The sequence below is a fragment of the Equus przewalskii genome, chromosome 5 (assembly GCF_037783145.1).
Source record: "Equus przewalskii isolate Varuska chromosome 5, EquPr2, whole genome shotgun sequence".
Taxonomy (NCBI): Eukaryota; Metazoa; Chordata; class Mammalia; order Perissodactyla; family Equidae; genus Equus; species Equus przewalskii.
The window spans coordinates 476,509-495,723 of NC_091835.1; the positions used below are offsets into that span (position 1 = coordinate 476,509).

At 40.1% G+C, this 19,215-nt stretch overlaps 1 protein-coding gene across 36 annotated transcripts in view; it reads left to right on the forward strand.

Moving 5' to 3' along the window:
- Positions 1–19,215, forward strand: part of UNC80 (unc-80 homolog, NALCN channel complex subunit) — a 218,466-nt gene that overhangs the window by 50,160 nt on the left and 149,091 nt on the right. For 12 of the 36 annotated variants that reach the window (XR_011540150.1, XM_070619770.1, XM_070619784.1 and 9 more), the window contains exons 14-21: positions 1,793–1,939; positions 5,848–5,995; positions 8,060–8,208; positions 10,389–10,555; positions 11,311–11,409; positions 15,151–15,365; positions 16,582–16,688; positions 18,051–18,147. Coding sequence is in view for 34 of the 36 variants with exons in the window: in XM_070619770.1 (XP_070475871.1) it covers positions 1,793–1,939; positions 5,848–5,995; positions 8,060–8,208; positions 10,389–10,555; positions 11,311–11,409; positions 15,151–15,365; positions 16,582–16,688; positions 18,051–18,147 (1,129 nt within the window). In the remaining 2 variants the exon portion in view is untranslated. The remainder of the gene's footprint in view (positions 1–1,792; positions 1,940–5,847; positions 5,996–8,059; positions 8,209–10,388; positions 10,556–11,310; positions 11,410–15,150; positions 15,366–16,581; positions 16,689–18,050; positions 18,148–19,215) is intronic. The other 24 variants (XR_011540151.1, XM_070619772.1, XM_070619789.1 and 21 more) reach the window with 3 other exon arrangements.

Consider the following 19,215-nt stretch of genomic DNA (forward strand, 5'->3'; position numbering starts at 1 on the left):
AGTAGTAGTATGATTTCAATTTTGTAGGGCACAGAGTGGTTAAGTAGCTTGCCCAAGGTCATGGAGCTAACATTTTAATCCAACTAAAACATCTCTGAATTGGTATAGATTAACGCAAATATACATAAATAAATAAATATAGATAAGTTTGAGTCTTCTGTTTGCAACCATCTGAGCTGTAGCGTTCCCAGGAACAGACTCAGCCATGGAGGTATGTGTGCAGGAGGTTCACTGGGATGTCCTTTCAGGATCAACATGTGTGAGCTGTAGAAGCAGCAGGATGGGGCAGAGGGAGAAGCTGAACCACCACACAGTTGCAACAGAGGCCTTAGCCTGTCACACAGGGAGCTCTGGAGCTGGATGGCTCTTCACAGTAATCCTGAGGTGAAGTAAGGGAGCCCACGTTTATCCCCTCCATGCTTTATGCCTCTGATCTGCCATTGGAGGCAGACTGCTTCCGGGAAGAGAGCAGAACCGTGGGTAAGGGGAATGCCTGGAGAGGACCTCAGCTGAGAGCTGTTGGCCATCAATACTCCCAGCAGCTCAGAGAGTGAATGCTTCAGTCCTGAAGGGAGAATCGCTGAGGTTCAGCACCATGTGCGCTTCATGAGCCTATAGATTAGCAAAGGAGGACCAACTTCATAATTCTAGGGGAGGAGAGAGTCTACCCTACCGCATATGGCACATGATGATGTCTGGATAACTCACATCCCTTTCACACCCTACTCACACATCTTTCTATGTGTGTGGCCCCAAGGTTTATGTGTTGACCTGATCATATGACTCTGGAAAAGCCCTTCACAATTTATAGAGCAATTCTTATCCATTATTTCATTTGTTCTGTATAGTAAACCAATGAAGTAAGAAGGGAAGCTATTAGGATCTTCAATACACAGATGAAGAAACTAAAACACAGAGATATTCATTAACTTATGTAACATCATATGCAGTTAAGGAACAGGAGCTGGAATCTCAGGTCCACGGTGTATGTGCTAATAGCGGAATCCAGCTAGAAGGACTGAGGAAGTTTGAAGTAATGGCACTCCCACATTGGGATCTGCATCATTCCTTGGCAATGGCTTCCTTATGCTTCTCTGGAAATAATTCAAGGAAGTTCATTTTTCTGGAAGCAGTGCTCTCCACTAACAAGGATTAAATGGGGCAAAAGGGGATGATAACAGTTCTCATAACGCACTGGGGAGGGCTTCCTATTCTACCTCAAAGGAAAAATCAAACGGAATGTTTACAAATGTCTTTATATTCTCACTTTGCTTGTGCTTGGGTGTTACAATACAGTGAAAAGTAGAAAAATTCTTTGAAAATGTCAGAAATTGCCATGAAATTTCAAAGTTCCAGACTTTGATCAGTTTCAGAAATTTAGTATTAATCCTTGCCTGATGGTGTTATCCGAAGCCTGCTGATGAGGTAACTTCCGGTAAGGTCTGTTTGCCTTCATCACTGATAGTCCCCACTGTCTGTCTCTAGGCATTTGTTCTGATAGTCCAACAAGGGTGTGAAAGAATGTCTTCTAAGAAAGAGGTCTGCATTCCTATCCTTTAGCACTACAGAGTGTTCAAAATGCATAGACTTTTTTCTTTCTTTTAAATCACATTCTAGACTTTAGGGAAGTTAGTTTGCTTATTGAGCCCTTGACAATTCTATTTCCCAAATTGTAGGTAGTCATTGTAAAACGTGTAAATTTGGTTTAATATTAAAATAGAATCTTAGTAGCAAAAGAACCTTAGTGACTAAGTCAACAAACTTCTCTTCCTTTCTCGTTCGTGGGTACTAGGATGAAAGTACACCTGTAAGCAACCATAGGCTTGCTCTCACCATGCTCATCAAAATAGTGAAGTCTTTGGGATGTGCCTATGGTTGCGGAGAAGGACACCGAGGGCTCTCTGGAGATCGTCTGAGACACCAGGTATTCCGGGAGAATGTAAGAGAATTAAAGTAGATTCCATTTCCTCTCCCTCTTCCCTCCCTCCAATTTAGGAATGAGTCCTTTGACAATGAGGGTCAGTGTTCCCTGCAAAATATTGTACTTAATAGGGGTAATTAATTCAGTCTTGGGGTGGGAGGATTCCCACAAGATATCTCAAGACATCTAAAACCTCAGCTTAGGAAAGTTTAATTGGGAAAACACTACTGCCTCCTGCCCTAGGGCAGGCCAACTCTCAGTTGGTGAAAGGGTGTAAAATTGGAATGTGTGAATTATAGTTTGAAAGACTTTGCAAAGATGAATACATTTAGCAAGCTTCCAATGGTCTGTGACAAATGACTTTTTAATCACCCACCAGGGTACCGTAGAAGCATATTTTATGTTAGAGAAAGGGGTCAAAGTTTAGAGCTTAGTTTGTTCTTCTTATTTAGATATGGAAAATGGCCCTTATTGGGACAAAACAGGACTGGAAAAGTAGCCAGTCATTTACTGGCTGCTTTGAGAATGAACCTTGACTTCTAAATATTTGAGATCGTGTCCCTTTGAACTGTGTGAAACTTGAAACTCTGCATTTGAGCTTGCAAAACATAATTCCATAATGGAACCTGGTCCTATTCCAGCTCATTTTCGTTTGCTTCTACTGATTGCTGCTTTTCCTTTCAGATTTGAGCAATAACCCACCTCCACAAGTCCAAGCTGGGACAGTTGTCTCATGTGCACGATTGAATTGAAATCATAAGAAAATACTGTCTTAAAAATAAGGGTTTGATGCAAATTTGAGTCCAGGAAACGCTTTGGCGTATCTTAGCAGAGTTTTAGGATCATGTCAAAATCTAATGCCAGCGCATTTTTCTGTGGTATTAGGTTTTGTCTTGAAATGTTCACACAGTATTAGCATGCTGGGTTTCTGAATCATCATCTACCTATCCATCCACCTATCTATCCTTCTCTCTTTCTTTTATATTTTATTATGTTGTATTATAATGGTTTATTATATGTATATGGGGGGGTTATATTCATAGTAATTCAATTCTACATTTTGAAACTTGAAAACTCGGACCAAGATCTGGATTTTGAGGCCAAAAATTTAAAAAATCAAAATAATAATTAATAAGGCAATAGCAAGCTGACATTGCCCCAATCTTTGCATATGTTTATGTGATTTTTGATCTTTGATTTTTATTCTATCACAATATGAACAAATGCCTTTCAGGCTAAAACCACAGCATTCCTCATACTGAAGACCAATTCTGTGAAATTAAACAGTAAAATATAATAAAAAGTGCCATGCTTTAACTGGAGGTATAAACTGGCTCTGACACCAGAACCTATCTTTATAAACTTGGAGAAAGTAGGGCTAGTCGGATCAGAAGCCACTTGGCAGGCCGTTGTTACTGCTTAGTTCACTGCACTTTCCTCTCTAAGAGTTCTGAACATTTCCCATCAGGATGTCCTGACAGTTTTCTGCCTTCCTTCTGAGCTTTCTTGACCTACATGGCAACTCCTCCAGTATCTTGTAGCCCAGTCTAATATTCATTAAAAGGATTATATTTGCTTGTCCATATTTAGTAAACACATTGTCCAAGAGATTTAAATTTGAGAAATTTCTCCTGGGAATGTCTAACTCAAGAAACTAGACATTTCCAGACTTCTCTAGCATTGGACTTTCAGAAGTTAACTTTTAAGATATTAAGAATACTTCTTACCTCTACCAGATCAGGTCAGGTCTTCTATTCTTCTATATGTCTTCTTTTTTTTAAGAAACAGAAGATTATTGTGATGATATTCATCAAAGTGCCTAGCAATTCCAGTATGTGTTTCCTAGATTAATTTAATCTTTAGCTGGTAGTTCCAAATTATTGAAAGAGAATTCGCTCTTAAACAGTTTTATATTTCTTGGAGAAGTTTAGAATATTCATTCAGAATCAAAATACTTAATGTTTGATATTCTGTTTCTCACTTATACCTCCCGTTGAACTCATTCAGACACTCTAATAGCCTCTAAAGAGTAGATTTGAAACTCTGCCTTTTTGGGTATATTTTATAGAGAAGATAAGGGAATTTGTACTTCAGGGCTTTCCAACCCAGAATTTTAAAGTGCTTTGTAAATACTGCAATGAAGATCTTCACAAATTCTTTATGGAATGATAATTAAATACTTCATGCAGGACACATTTTCTCTAAGTGCTTTGCCAACTTCATTTTACAGCAAGCAGCATTTATTTTGTAAGAAAAAAAAATGAGCTTGCTTAAGATTTAGCAACTAGGAACCTCTCTGGAATAAAAACACCTCATTTCCCAATCTTCTAGGACCTAGTAAAGGAAGAATGAAAAGAAAAAATCAATCCACTTGACTTTGTGATACAGATGGAAGATTATAAAAAGGTCATACCAAGAAGCCTATTGCTAATTCCAAGTTTCAGCCTTTTAGAATCTTTCTTTTTCCTCTCAAAATTTCCAAGAACCTTTCTCTGGGCCTTGATTTGTCAAAGTTATGTAACTTAAATTTTCTTCTGGCCCACCTCATTAGGTCTCAGTTCTCAGGAATTGCCTTCCCTAAGCTGACCTCCATGCTTATACCAGGTTGCCCAAAATTCTCTGTCATGATTAAGGTGGTCCTCACCCAGCCACCCCTTCTTTCTTGGTCCTTAGCCCTTTCCCTTCAACCCAGAGTCCTCTCCTGTTCTTTCTCCATTTCATTCCATTGTTATGGACTTTCTTGTATCTCTTTTATGCAGAATTTGTCTTAAGATATCAACTACTCTCTATTATCAGTCATCTTACGTCCTTTTTGGAAATGGGTAATATCTAAATACATTTTCCTCTGAACTATTCATGAGACTACTATATCATAGGAGAAATAACCACTATGAGGAGGCAAGACCCTGACTTCTAATTTTAGCTCTCCCGTGGAACTTGCTATATCAACTTGGACAAAGTACTTGACTTTTTTGAGCCTCAATTTCCACCACTCTGATATAGGGGTACTCATCAAATCACAGAGAGGTGTGAAAGTCAAATGTTGTTATGCACTTACAAGCAAGAAACATGTTTTAAACAGGAAAGCACTGCACAGATGTGAATTTTTGCTCAATGGTAGGAGAGGGCTAGGAGGCCCCCAGTGATCCCAGGTAGTGTCAGGGCATTCTGTCTGTGGCCTTCTGCAGCCAGTGACTAGACTAATTGTTCTGATGGTGGAGATTATCCCCTTTTCCTTTGCCAGATGGCAAAATTATTTGCTGGATTGTAACAAATATAATTTTGAGTAGCAGGGTCTAACCAATGATCACTTGTTTCTCATGTCCATAAGGCCAACTTCTATTTAAATACCAAACTTGCATATTCAAATGCAGACACATAAATAAACAAACTAGACTTGTCTTTATTTTATGCCTCTTCTATGTTTCAAGGATCTTTCTCTCCTAGCTATACAAGAAGACTCTGGATCCCCACTTCCTAGAACCCTCTCGCCTCCTCCATTAAATCTGCTTCAGTTCAGAGTAGCGGTGCATGAGCATGGCATGCTCCCCCGCACTGCACAAACCCTTTGAGGTTTTCTAAACCTGGATTACCAATCTTATCACCTACTTAAACTTTACACTTTGAGCTTTTTTCGTTGAGATCTTAAAGTCTTGATCTTGGTGAAAATACTGAACTTCTGGCATCAGCATTAGACCTTAGCTTTGGGTTTTTCCTAAAGCAGCCCTTCTCAGAGTCAGCTCCCTCGTACTGCTCAGCTTGTGTGCCCACTTCTTACTCAGACAAGAGGGGCTAGCAAGGTTGGCCAACACCAGCTGGCAGGATGGATGGAAGCCTTTGCCTTCTGAAGGCTTCTATCTCAGACTCATGGTCTCCCAGCTTAAGCTGGTACCTGTGACTTTTTCACTTTTCTTCCTTCATTGCAGGCCCAGAACTGCCTCACTAAGCTCTACAAGCTAGATAAGATGCAGTTTCGACAGACCATGAGAGACTATGTGAACAAGGACTCTCTGAATAATGTAGTGGACTTCTTGCATGCTTTGCTAGGCTTTTGTATGGAGCCCGTCACTGACAGTAAGTAAAGCTGCGCCAGGTTCCAGGAGAAATCATGGTGAGGTGAGGCAGGCAGAGATTCAGGGGCGCACTAAATTTGTGGGGATAGAATTTAGAGGAAAAGATACCTCTGTGTGTGTGTGTGTGTGTGTGTATAATAGACTATAAGCAAGAGAAGCTTGCACATCATCTTTCATGACACACTTTGGAGCTTTCTGAGGACAGCTTACCTCAGCAAATGGGAATTTGGGAAAGCTGTGGCATCCTCACCGTTAGCCCCCAATCCTTACACTACCACACATGGAACTCCTCTCTCCCTCATATGACCTTCTGTTGTAGGACACAGGAGGCAGAGGTCAAGGAGCAAGGGAGTATATTCCTTAGTTCAACAAATATGACATGAGTTCCTATTATGTGCCAGGCACAGTGCTGGGAGATTTGTTTCACAAAATAAAACAGGAAAGAAAAAAATATGTAAATGTAGCAGTAACACAATTTTGATATACACATACACACATATATACTGATGGGTTTTTTAAACAGGTAAATGAATTGATAGATAGACCACAAACGATTTTATAGCTACGTTGCTTCAAGAGAACTCCAGTATAGAGACCTGTGTCATAGGGGGCGACCAGCGAACTCCAAATGCATCCAGAATAAACCAAACACCTTCAATACCACTTGAATGTAAATGCAGTAATGAAATGAAAGTGATGCGTGAAGCCCGAGTTGAGTAAAATATGCGTTTTAATTAGAGCCTGGAAGAAATAGCTTCTTAGCCTAGGCTTTTACTGTTTGCATATGTGTGATAGTAGTTGATTAATTTATAATGAAGATATAGTTGATGGATTTAGAAGGAGTTTTCCTGTTTGTATCCCAGGCTTTATTATTTATTCACATTAAAATAAAATATTGTTCCTCCATATAACCCCTGAAATAACGTGTGTTATCAAAGTTGTTTTAAACTAAGCACATTATAAACTAACGATGAAGTGAGAATTGTAACTGAGATACTGCAAGAGAAGTTCTTGATTACAAACTATTTTTTTTCTCTTTTTTAAGCTATTTGAGATGGAAACTATAAGCATAGACTGAAACATTTCTTTCTGTAATGTAAAATCTAGAGATAAGCCCCTGCCAGTTAACACAGACAGTGAGAGGCTGGTAAGAAGGTGTGTTTTTTAAGGTGATGGATTCCTGCTGGGATTCTTGGGGAGTGGAAAGGGCCAGACACACAGGGCCCCATCTGACCAGTTTTGGAGCTGCACGTCCCCTGCCCCCACAGTCCAAGGTGGCTCACCAGCCATGAGGAATCCTCTGGCAAGGCCACAGATTACCTAATGTGTCCCCTACAAAAGGTCCATGGATCTGTGAGAAACTAGTGTAAAATGCCACCAAGAGTGATGGCCTCAGGTCACTGGCATTTCATGGTGAGTGAGTTAGAAGGAGGTGGCTCTGAGAGAGGTCGTGGGTTTTCCTTCTGTATGCCCGAAGCGTCTCTGGAAGCAAGAAGCTGCTGGACATCCTGTGCAGCTCTTGGCAGGACTCGGTCTCCCTTTGGTTTCCAGGGTGGACGTGAATTCCCATCTCTTCCCTCCCCCTGCCCAGCTCAGCTGGTCAGCCCCACCTCACTCCACTTCTGACCGACCCAACGATTTCCACTGAGAAGCCAGCATCCTCACCACCAAAAAGGTTAAGTCAAATAAATTCTTTCTCCAGTGAGGGACCATTTAGTAGATCATTTTTTTAAAGTGATCACCTATTTGAAAACTACTCTAGATCTAAAAGTCTTTCTTAGGGTCAACAGTTGATTCTCTCCCTTTTTTTTTTTTGGCTAAGATTTGTCGATTGAAACATTCCACAAAGCAACGAAACATGCCACAGTCAAGACTCCGAAGGAGACTCGGAGTGGCTTGTCTCCAAGTCCGCATAGAGATTATTAAACCAGGGCCATCTTGAATCCTCTGTTTCTGTATTTTGTATAGCCCTTCACTAATTCCTGGGTGCCAAGTACTTCATTACTTCCTTAAACTGTGTAGCCTAATGGAAATGTTGCCTTTAATTGGTGCCTTTGCATTCCAGACAAGGCTGGGTTTGGAAATAACTTCACCACGGTGGACAACAAATCCACAGCCCAAAATGTGGAAGGCATTGTCGTCAGTGCCATGTTTAAATCCCTCATCACACGCTGCGCTTCAACCACACATGAATTGCACAGCCCCGAGAATCTGGTGAGAAGCTCACCTCTTCCTCCCACAGGAGTTCTCAGTCTCTGCTCGGAAACCAGTTCCCATGTCGTGGTCATGAGAAAGACAAGTTGAAGTCTAAAAGTCTGCACTTGCAAGTTAAAATATCTATTTTCCCATTGTCACCAGTAACTCACAGTGGAAGCTCAGCAACACATTATTTCTCCTCCTTGCTACTTGTTATCCTCCCTGCAGATTGACTTGTCTTCCTCTTCCATCTCAGAAGGGTGGTGGTTGGTACTTTGAGCCCTTCAGAAGGAAGGTATTAGAGCACAGCATGTTGGCTCATGAAATATTAAAGAATGTTATACCAAGCATTTTTTGAAACCATGCTTACTTTAAAAGTTAATGCAGATATGCCACTGAAATTGGTTTTGTTTTCTTTTATCGAACACTGTAATCTTTTAGCTGCTCTTCATAAAAGACTGTGTTAATTAAACCACCGAAACCACAGGTAGAGAAAGCCAGGCTATAAAAGGTTAGTGCTTAATTGCTACCAAGGAGATTGTGGTTTGAGATATTAAAATGTAGATTAAGCCTGACAAATCTGAATCAGATTTGTCCCCACATGGATTCAGGTCTCTCTGGCGGGTAAAGGAGGATTTCTCTATCTTACTAATCTCTTAGATGTTATGACTCCTATACAGAAATCAGCCCATTTACACATATGGACACTATCTGCTCATCTACCTCAATCAAGGAAATGATTTTAAGCTATTCTAAACCATGGAAACTATTCGCTTAACTTCAGATAAACAGAATAAAACCCCAAGCCAAAGGAAATTTAATTTTGCTCGTTGTTGCAGCCAGCCCAGCAAGGTTCTTGGAGCTTAAGAGTAACATGGGTGCCATCCATGCATTCAATTTGGTCATGGAAAGAAGTAATTTGACAAGTTGGTTATAATATGTGTGAGCTCTTATAAATGTTAGCCTACAAACTCATGTGTAGAAGAAATACTGTATTTCTTATTTTCTTTAAATCATCTGAAGTTTGACTTTGAACTCCCATTGTCCCAGAAGGACTGGAAGCTGAACCTTAGTCATTTTTGTGTTTCCCCACTTCACATGGGGGTGCAGAGATGCCCAAGTCTCAGATAGGACTTGGGACCTGCAGAGGCTCCATGGGTTTTGATCATCAGTCCACCCATACTATTTTGCACAGTGTTCTGTGCTGTGTGCTTAGCACTGGGCACTCCTAAGTGCTAAACTCCTAAGTTAGTTTGCAACCCTTGCTCTTCGAGGCCTTGCCTTCCTTGGAAGTGCCACCAAAGAGCAGAGTGAGGGCACAGGGCCTTGCTGACCACAGGACCCAAGGGACACTCTTTCCATGTTTTCCTCAGTGGCCCTTCCTTCTGCTTTTCTAAAGATCATCCGCATAATTGTCACAGTGATCCTAGGTTTTGAAACCCAAAGCTATCAAGGTAAGTGTTTTTTAGGCTCTGTGTTCTGCTTTGCCATGAATCTTTTCCTAAGGCGAAGAAAACAGTAACCGCTTTCCTAGAGAGGGAGCAGATGGGGGAAATGCTGAGTGCAAAGCTTAATATTCCCTCAAAAAAGTCCTGTGTATATTTTTAAATGTTGAATCACCAATATATTGGTTTTAATAGTCCTGCATTGTCTTAAGTTCATAGTCAAGTTCATGTACAAATGGGCTGCAATATGCATATTATTTGTTATATCTGTCCTGCAAAATGTATCATCCTTGAATATCAGGCTCGAGAAGTATTTAGAGGACTTAGCATATTTTGTCACAATGATGCAGAAAATTTGGAGAAACTTAACAGGGATTGAAATCTCTAGTCTAAACAAAATTCTGATTGCCCTTTTTTGCAGACATCTCTTCAAAGTCACGATTAAGAGAGAAAATGAAAGCTTGGGAATCCAGTGGTTAAAAATGTAACGAAGTCTTTCTAATGATACAGCCAACTTTCTGAACATGACCCACGGTGACCATCCTTTGTTATACTCAGGATGGCAGGCAGGGTTCTGTAGGAACAATGGAGTGGCAGTATACCATCGATTTCCTCATAGTAAATTGTCTTCTTTTTATGATTCCCATGCTGATAGAAGCCTAAGAAATTATATTTTCCCTCTCTTCCTGTGAAAACTATTTAATCACACTACTATCTTTCTTTCCTCACACTTTCGTTCTTGCTTCCAAACAGGGGCTGTATTGTGACATCCGTCAGCTGGTCCAGTTTATCAAAGAGGCTCATGGGAATGTCTTCAGGAGAGTGGCCCTCAGTGCTTTGCTCGACAGTGCCGAGAAGTTGGCACCAGGGAAAAAAGTGGAGGAGAATGAACCTGAATCTAAGCCTGCAGGCAGTAAAAGGTAGCAATCTTGAGCTCTGAATACTAGCATTTACCTTATGTCAGTAGAATATAATTTTCTATGCACTATCCCTGTGGTTCCTGATGCGGTGTGTAACTACAGTGGGGGGTAGTGGAACTGTCCTGTACAGCTGGTGTCACTGGTGGTGGCCCGGCTGCAGCTTAGAAAAGGAATGAGTTTTTATCAAGTAAATCCTGCCTCTGTACAAACCAGAGCTCAGTTGATCCCAAACTTTCACACACTTGACCTTCACTTCATAGCTCTTAATTATATGGTAAAATGTTATGTAGGTTTTAGTGTCTTCTATAGATAATTTACATTTTTATCCGGAAAGGAAAAGCAACTATTGACACCATATTCTACCATACCACACTTACTGTTCAGTAAGTAATATTTTAGATTTGGCAAAAATGAATGCTGAGCTGTACCCTGTATTTTCCCTTCTAGTAAACATAAATTTCTTGTGTGCCTATTCCATAAGAAATGCCACTTACAAAAGATTAAAGGAAACTCGTACACTTAAAATCCTGCTTGCAGTTCGTGACTCTGATTGCAATGGTGGCGGTATTCTCAGGACATACAACAGCTAGATCATGAGTCAAATGATAGGATATGAACACCGTGCAACATAGACTTGTGGTGAGATAGGGTTTGCAAGCCGTATAGACTGCCTATAAGAGAGTGTTTTGCTTTGTGAAGTATGGAGGGGGTGGTGTCCTGCTCTGTTGTGATTGGTGGAATGCATATTTGCATAGGTCAGAGGCAGGAAGCATTGTGGAGAAAGGCCAGGTGTCCTCCGCGCCTGAGGAGTGTCGCAGCTTCATGTCGGGTCGTCCCTCGCAGACTCCAGAGCAGTAAGTAGCATTGGTTTTGTCTCCAGGTCAGTGGGCTGAGTACTATTCACTGGAAGAAACTGTATTCCAAGCTGCCATTTGTTTTTTGTTTCCTTTGAAACTTTCCTTGCTTCTGCCCGTTATTTTTCATTCCCAAAGCCACTAGTCTAAAATTACCCTAAAATTACCCTGGAAGTGGGAATGAGAAGCCCCTCTGCACAGGAAGGGGGATGGCTTAGGTTTCTCCCCACCATCTGCCCCTGCCACCTGTATCTCTCTCCAGTCCCTCTCTCTACAGGCCCAAACCACAAATACCCAGCCTCGTGCCTCCAGGATGCCTCCCTGACTGCATTTTCCATCTCCAGTCTCTTCCCCACTCTGCCTTTCATGCACACTCCTGCATGTAAATCTTAAAAAACAGCATATGCATCAGGTGAGGTGGGGATGTCACCCACTTTCTTACTTGAAATCACTTATAACTTTTTAATTTAAATGTATGAATGACTGTCAATGGGTTTTTCCAGAAATAAGTAAGAGAAACTTCTGTAGTGCCCAGCTTTAGCTGAAACACGGATTCCACTCCATTTCACCTTGGTCTTCTCCTGAGGTCCATTCCAATGTCCTCTGATATCCAGAAATCTCCACTTTTCATAAGGGCAAAATCAAAGGGATCTTGAAATTAGTTCCCCCGGGAAATGTGAGGATTCCTGTAGACACTAAATATGCAGCCAAGTTCTGTGCGAGGCTCATCCGTATTCATTCTTCTTTTGAGAACTATTTACCCACAAGTGGTCAATATTTAAAATGCGAACATCATTGTAAGTACACCATTTTTCTTCCCCAAACCCTCAGTTAGTATTCAATGATTATCCTTCCAGAAATTCTGCAGGGCATTCTAGAAGGAACGTCACCGTCATCAAATAGGACCTTGGTAATCCACGATGAGCAAACAAAGCCTTCACAGAACAAAAAGCCCTCACAGTTCTTGTAGCCCTCAGAATCTTCGAGACTTCCCCCAAATGGGCAGCGAAAAGTAAGAAGGAAAATCAATTCCATGGGTTCAGGAACCCTGCAGTCAATTTTGCTTAGCATGATGGCCCCAATTCCCAGATAGGGCTCAGTCCATAGGAGGCACTTAATATGGGTTTCATGAATCAATGACTCAGTCAGTTGATGAAGAGAGAGAATTGTCAGATTACCATTAAACCTTTGTTTTCTTTAACTTCCTTTCTCAAAATTAAGGTTTAGCTTTTCCTTTAAAGAAAACTTTAAGGACATGGTAAAAATCCAAACTTGAGTTCTAAGGAAAAAATAATTAGACTTGTCTTGTGGCTAGTCTAATAGCCTAGCTGAATAGCCACAGACTAGTTAGAAGTCCCCACAGAGTCTGTCCCAAAAGGGAGAGAGGACTGTTTTTTTTTTTTTCAAAATAGCACTAGTGCATATCAAGCTAATCTGATCAATGAGAATGGCCTAATAGGTAACATGGATTTAAAAAATAAAACCATTTCTCTTGATAGCTGATTTAGTTTTCTAGATTGCAAAATATTCTTTCTTCTGTGTTCCGTAAATGCCACCTGATTTCTCGGCTTTTACCGTGTGTCTATTCTTTCCCCTTGAATGAAGATACATGTTTTAATATGCCTCTACATAAATATTTCAACTTGGAGGGATGTCACAGAATGTCAAACATGGAACTTTTCCCTGATCCGACTGTGCCCAGGATCTGAACATGCCACATGTCCTCTGTTAGCCCTGGAGACAGGCGGATGGATGATCTTGGCTCCTCCTTTATCTTCTCTTTCTCTCTCCTCCCATTCCCTCCCCTTCTTACTCCTTCCTCCTTAAAGAGAAGTCACATTAACTGAGAAATATTAAAAGCTGTTTTATATGCTTGTTTTTCTGAAACTTATTATTAATACACACCCATTGGACAAAGCTAATGCAGCATTTTATCCAAAAAGTTGGTAAATTATAGGCTTCCTGGATGTTTACCCACTCAGACCATGTAGTCATATACTCATCATTGTGCTGCACATTCCCCAAAGGTTAGAAACGCTTCACGCACTGTGATTATTTGATAAAATAAAGGAGAAGTCAAATTCTAAATCACTGGTTTAAATTCACAGTGTATTTGATAAAGAGAGTGACCTGTTTTAAAATAAAAATAAAGTGCATTTAGTACTCTGATGAGATTTTGAGAGATAAAATCTGGATCCCCATAAAAATATCTCCAGAAAATGACTGCTTTACGCAGTACTGTCAAATTTGGGGTAGATTCTAGATTCAACCCCAAAGCTTGTAACCAAATCATTTCCTAAAATCCCATAAACAAATTTCATCATATGTTACTAGAGTATCTTCTATAATCTTTTCTTTCCAAATTACTAAAATATGTTGCTCAACTTGACAAATGTGGAAAACACAGGAAAGCATAAAGAAAAATAGTTTTAAAATCAAAATACCATCCACTGGAGTTAAGCACTGTAAACTTTTGGTGTATTGTGTTGGGTACATTTTTGAGCGTGTGTACGCACACACGCTCAGACTCATGCTCATATGTGTATTTTTTTTTTATTAAATTGGTGTTAGCCTGTTTAATCCATTTGATCACCACCTTTTAACTTTGCAATATATCAGCAATGTCCCATATCAATAATCTTCTAATATGGGATTTTAATGACTACAGAGTATGCCATCATGTGAAAATTCCATGATTTATTCAGCTGTTTCCCTGCAGTTGAACATTTAGGTTGCTTCCAATTTTTTAGCGTTGACCCATAATCTTCAGTGAGCATTTGACCTTCTTGTGTCTATATCCTAGTGTGTTGTCCCATAATTTCCTTGGGATGACTTCCTGGAAATTGAATTTCTCTGTCATGGGTGTAGGTATAGAGCTTGTATAACATATTATCAAATTTCTGGAAAGGTTGAATCACTCTCTCTTGTCACTGACAGTATGATAGTAACCATCGCTTTCTTTCTGCCTCCCTCTTAATCCTTGCCTACTTAATGAGTGAAAATAGTGATCTGATTTCAACTGGCGTTTTTTTTACTCCTAGTGAGATTAACTCTACATACTGTTCGCCACTTGTCTTTTTCCTCTCATGGAATCCCCCAGACAAAAATCCTTTTGGAGATGTTCCCATTTGTCTTATTGAGTTGGGCTAATATTTTTTACTTTTAAACCTTACTTAAGTTTCTTTGACTTAAGAAAGCTAAAGAACTCAGGCACTGTGAAAATAACTTGGTGAACAATTATGGGATGATGCATCCTCTGGGTGTGATGATTGCATTTTATTTGTTCATTCGTTCCAGAATTTTTTGTGAGTTTCTTTAATGCCAAGAGTTATACTATACTGGAGTGGAGGTGGGGAGTAGGATAATGCTACCGCATACGCCTCAGAGAACTTCAAAAAAAGTTAAATATTTACCGACACCATAAGTGCTTCTGCTTTTATGACTCACCTGCAGATGATATCTGCAATAATATTTAGTCTTTTTATTAAGGTTGGAAAAAAATGATCACCTCAGTTTGACAGCTGAGACATGACTATTTTCAAGAAGAGCTCGTAGAGTCAACCTTGGTCTTCTTCCTCCCACTCCCACTCTTACTCTTCCTAAATTCCAGCCCGTCAAAGATCATCCTGCCTAAAGATCATCGTGATTTGCCTAAATGTCATTGGTAGGAGGTTGAAAGAAATTTAAGAGAATTTCACACGTGTTGTCGGATGTTTAACTGCACCCTCTGCTTGCTTTCAGTGATGAACAAATGCAAGGAGGTAACCTGGGGCGGAAAGATTTCTGGCGCAAGATGTTCAAATCCCAGAGCGCAGCAAGTGACACCAGCAGCCAGTCTGAGCAGGACACTTCAGAATGCACCACTGCCCACTCCGGGACCACCTCTGACCGGCGCGCCCGCTCACGGTCCCGCAGAATTTCTCTCCGAAAGAAGCTTAAACTCCCCATAGGTAAAAGTATGTCTGTGTTTATGTATGGATTATCTTACTCCCTGCCATGTTCTCAAATCAACTCATGATCAAAACAGAGCAATGCATAGTAGGGTAGAGAAAGGGAAAGCCTTCAAGTCAAAGGCGGAGGCTGACTCCATTCCTTCCTTCTTTTCTTCGTTATTTTCAGGAGCTATTTCTCAAACCCTTGCTATGTGCTTCTACAGTGTACAAACACTATGCTAGGCATCAGGGATTAAATGGTGAGCAAAATTACATGGTGCTCGACTTTGCTGAACTTGCAGTCTAGTAGGGGTGACAGTCACTGAAGCAGATAATCATACAACTAACTATAGTTTCAGACTATGAGTTTTATGAAGGAAATATACATAGTACTATGAAAGCATGCACCAACAGATCTGACCCAAATGGAGGGAGGAGGCAGGAGTCAGGGAAGGTTTCCTGGAAGAAGTGACGCTAAGATCTGCAGGCTACTTAGGGGAAGAGGGAAAGAGGAAAGAGGAAGGAGGAAGGAGTGCATTCCAGGTGGTAGCAATAAAATGCGCAACGGTATTAGGAGGGGGCGGAAATGGAAGAACCGAGACAAGGAGAAGAGTGGCTGCATGTCTGTGGTAGAGCATATAGGCTTGCTGGTCAGGTTCGTCGTCATCCTACAGCCTTACATGGCCAGGTGGGATGCTAAACAGAGGAAGAACATAAGCAGGTACACTTTTTCTAAAAGACTGTTACGTCGAAAACATATTGGAGGGAGCAGGAGCGGATAAGGAACACCAGATAGGAAGCTGCCTAATAGTCCAGGTATAAGTGATGGTAGCTTGGCCTGGGTGGTGACCATGTAGACAGAGAGAAGTGGACAGATCTGAGAGATACTTAGCAGGTCAACTCAACAGGACTGAATGGAGGGCTGAAAGTTGTCAGGGACAGCTGGGTGGGTGACGGTTTATACACCACAGAGGCCCTGTTCTTTTCATCCTGGTCTTTTTCTTTTCTTTTTTCTTTTTCTTTTTCTTTTCAGGCCTGGTCTTTCTTGGTCATGTAATCTTATAGTCCAATGCTGAATATTTGGATTCAAAGCATGTACATTGAAAACAATTTGTTTCGACTTCTAATTACATCAAGCCATGTAACTTTCGTTGCTTCTTGGGCACATGGAGACATTTCTGTTTAAGCCATTTGGGAACAAATGCTATAATGGTCTAATTTCTAAAAAATTATTAAATAGGAAACTGGCTGAAACGGTCCTCCCTCTCGGGCCTGGCAGATGGCGTGGAGGACCTCTTGGACATCAGCTCTGTGGACCGCCTGTCTTTCATCAGGCAAAGCTCCAAGGTAAACAGGAGATTACTTATGTAAGAGAATGCTGGAGTTGCTGATAGAAAAATGTCAGGGCTGAGAAATGCTAAACACCTGGAGGGAAATGAGGAAGACCTGAAGAAATTCTCTTCAAGTTGAACAAATTTTGGAAACTTAAATGAGAAATGGAAATCAAGCTGTCTAAGTAGCACGCTATCATAGACAGGAAAAGTGTGACAATGAAATTTATATAAAATTATAACGCAGTATAGAGATGTATATAGGTGTTATTTCCCAGCTGTTTTTAACACATGAAACTTTTAGCACATGAAATTTTTGACATCTGAGGCTCCTATAATTCTCTGAGTCCAGTAATTCTCTGATTCCTGTTACATATCGAAACACATGCACACATCATCCATCCTCTTTCCTCTGCTTTGCCACCATCTGAACTATTCTCCGTATTGAAAAAAGGCAGAGAAACTCAGGGTGACTTTTCCCATTAAGTGCTTCTTCATAACACTGTTAAGCATTGTAGAGAATACTGTCTGCAGAAGGTAATGATTCCCAGTGAAATCAGTTTTCTACAAGATCCTTCCCTGCCGATGACTCATGGCCTAGCCACTATGATTTTCAGAATATGATGAGTTACATTTCTTTATATATAAATTATTTGCTTACATTCTTTCTTCTTTGAATCTCACTAGAACCCATTTTCTTCTATATGTTTTAAAAGTAGTATTTTGAAGTTATTAAAAGAATATAGCAATAGCATAAGACATTTAGAACATATATTTATAATTCCCCCTTCAAATTCTTTTTGCTAAAAAATTGGCCAAGCATTTGAGTGTCGGTGAGGCTTTCCTGCTTTCCTGAACGTTTTGAGTACTGTTGGCCTAAGGCCAAGGTCAAGAACACATTTTAAATCTTAGGGAAAAAAAATGTTATTGCACTTTAATTATAGTACACATTATAAATTCATTTATTATACTTGTACTTTCATAGAGATTTGAAATCGATTTGGCTCTCTTTCACTTTGGTCTTATTCTCAGTTGCGGTGGTGTTTGTCAAGGATGAATATGGCTTATTGCTTATGAATTTGAGTTTGGACTTTGTCAGGTTTAAACTCTGAGAATATTTCAATTGTTCACTAAATTATTTTCATAGTGCCTGATTATTTCGCTTTAAATCTATGACCGGGATCCTCCTTCAAATTATAGTTACACGTGATGTCTTTTTTTGCGCATGGGAATAAACTATACTGATGGACTAAGTAGATGTGGAAGTCAGAACTGAGGTAACCTTCATATTCTAAACAACTTACTCTCAAGGCAAGCGTTAGTATAAACACAAAGAATTGCCTTTGAATTTAGTTGACTACTTTCTTTTTTTCCTCAGGTCAAATTCACCAGTGCCGTGAAGCTTTCTGAAGGTGGGCCAGGGAGTGGAATGGAAAACGGAAGAGATGAAGAGGAGAATTTCTTCAAGCGTCTTGGTAAATGTCATGTAGCTTAAGAATTACATCCAACTTTCATCACACAGAACAAAAAATTTGATTAGATAAAATGGTCCATTTTCTACTTTCGTTGATTTCTTATCCGCATCTTTCTCAAATGTATGTTGTACTGCTATCTATAGCTTCTCCATTTGTTATCAGTTTGGTTCAACAGACGTTTATGGAAGCCCCACTGTGCTCCTCATTCCCTAGTGGGCACTGGGTATGCAAAGAAGAACAAGACACAGCCTCTGCTTCTGCTGTTCTGTTCTTTATCAACATATAAGAGCTTTAAAGAACCTTCAGATACTCTTTTGTCCACCCACCTATCTACTGAGGAATTGTGCATGTTATATCATTGACAGGTGGCCAGACACCCTCTGAACACGTCCACTGAAGAGGAGTTTATTACTTGACAAAGCAACCTGTTCCAGAACTAGGCAGTTTTAATGATTAGAAAGTCTTTCCTTACATTCTGAAAATATGCTTATCCATAAGCTTGATTCACTGATCCTAGTTATGGCATCTGTAACCACACACACACACATTCGCTCACTCACACACACTTAATTCTCGTTTCACTTATTATCCATTTCATGTTCTCTCTTTTGATCTCATTTCTGCTGGTTAAACAGCGTTGATTCCTTTTGTTTTCCTTACGTGGAAGAGTCTCTCGATTTATCACTGTCCTAATTCTGTATTACTATATATTCTAGTTAGATGTGCCTTACAAAACGTGGACCTTCGGATGGAATGCAGTGTAACGTATTTGACTTTAGTTAGTGTATTAGATAGCATAACTGTTAAGCTCCAGGGAGGAGCAAGTGTATGAGCATAATTTATGATTGCATTATCTATTTTCACATCACATATTTGGTTCGTATTGAATTTTGGATTAACTTCTGCCAGATCTCCTCCACATGAATGCATATCATGCTATACTTTGATGTAGCCATTATCAATTCTTTGTTTCAAAAGAAATAAAATTTATTGTTTCATTAACTTGGGGGGTGGTTAAGTCACTTGCCCAGGAAGGAAATTAAGAGACATAACCCAAACCAAGTTGAA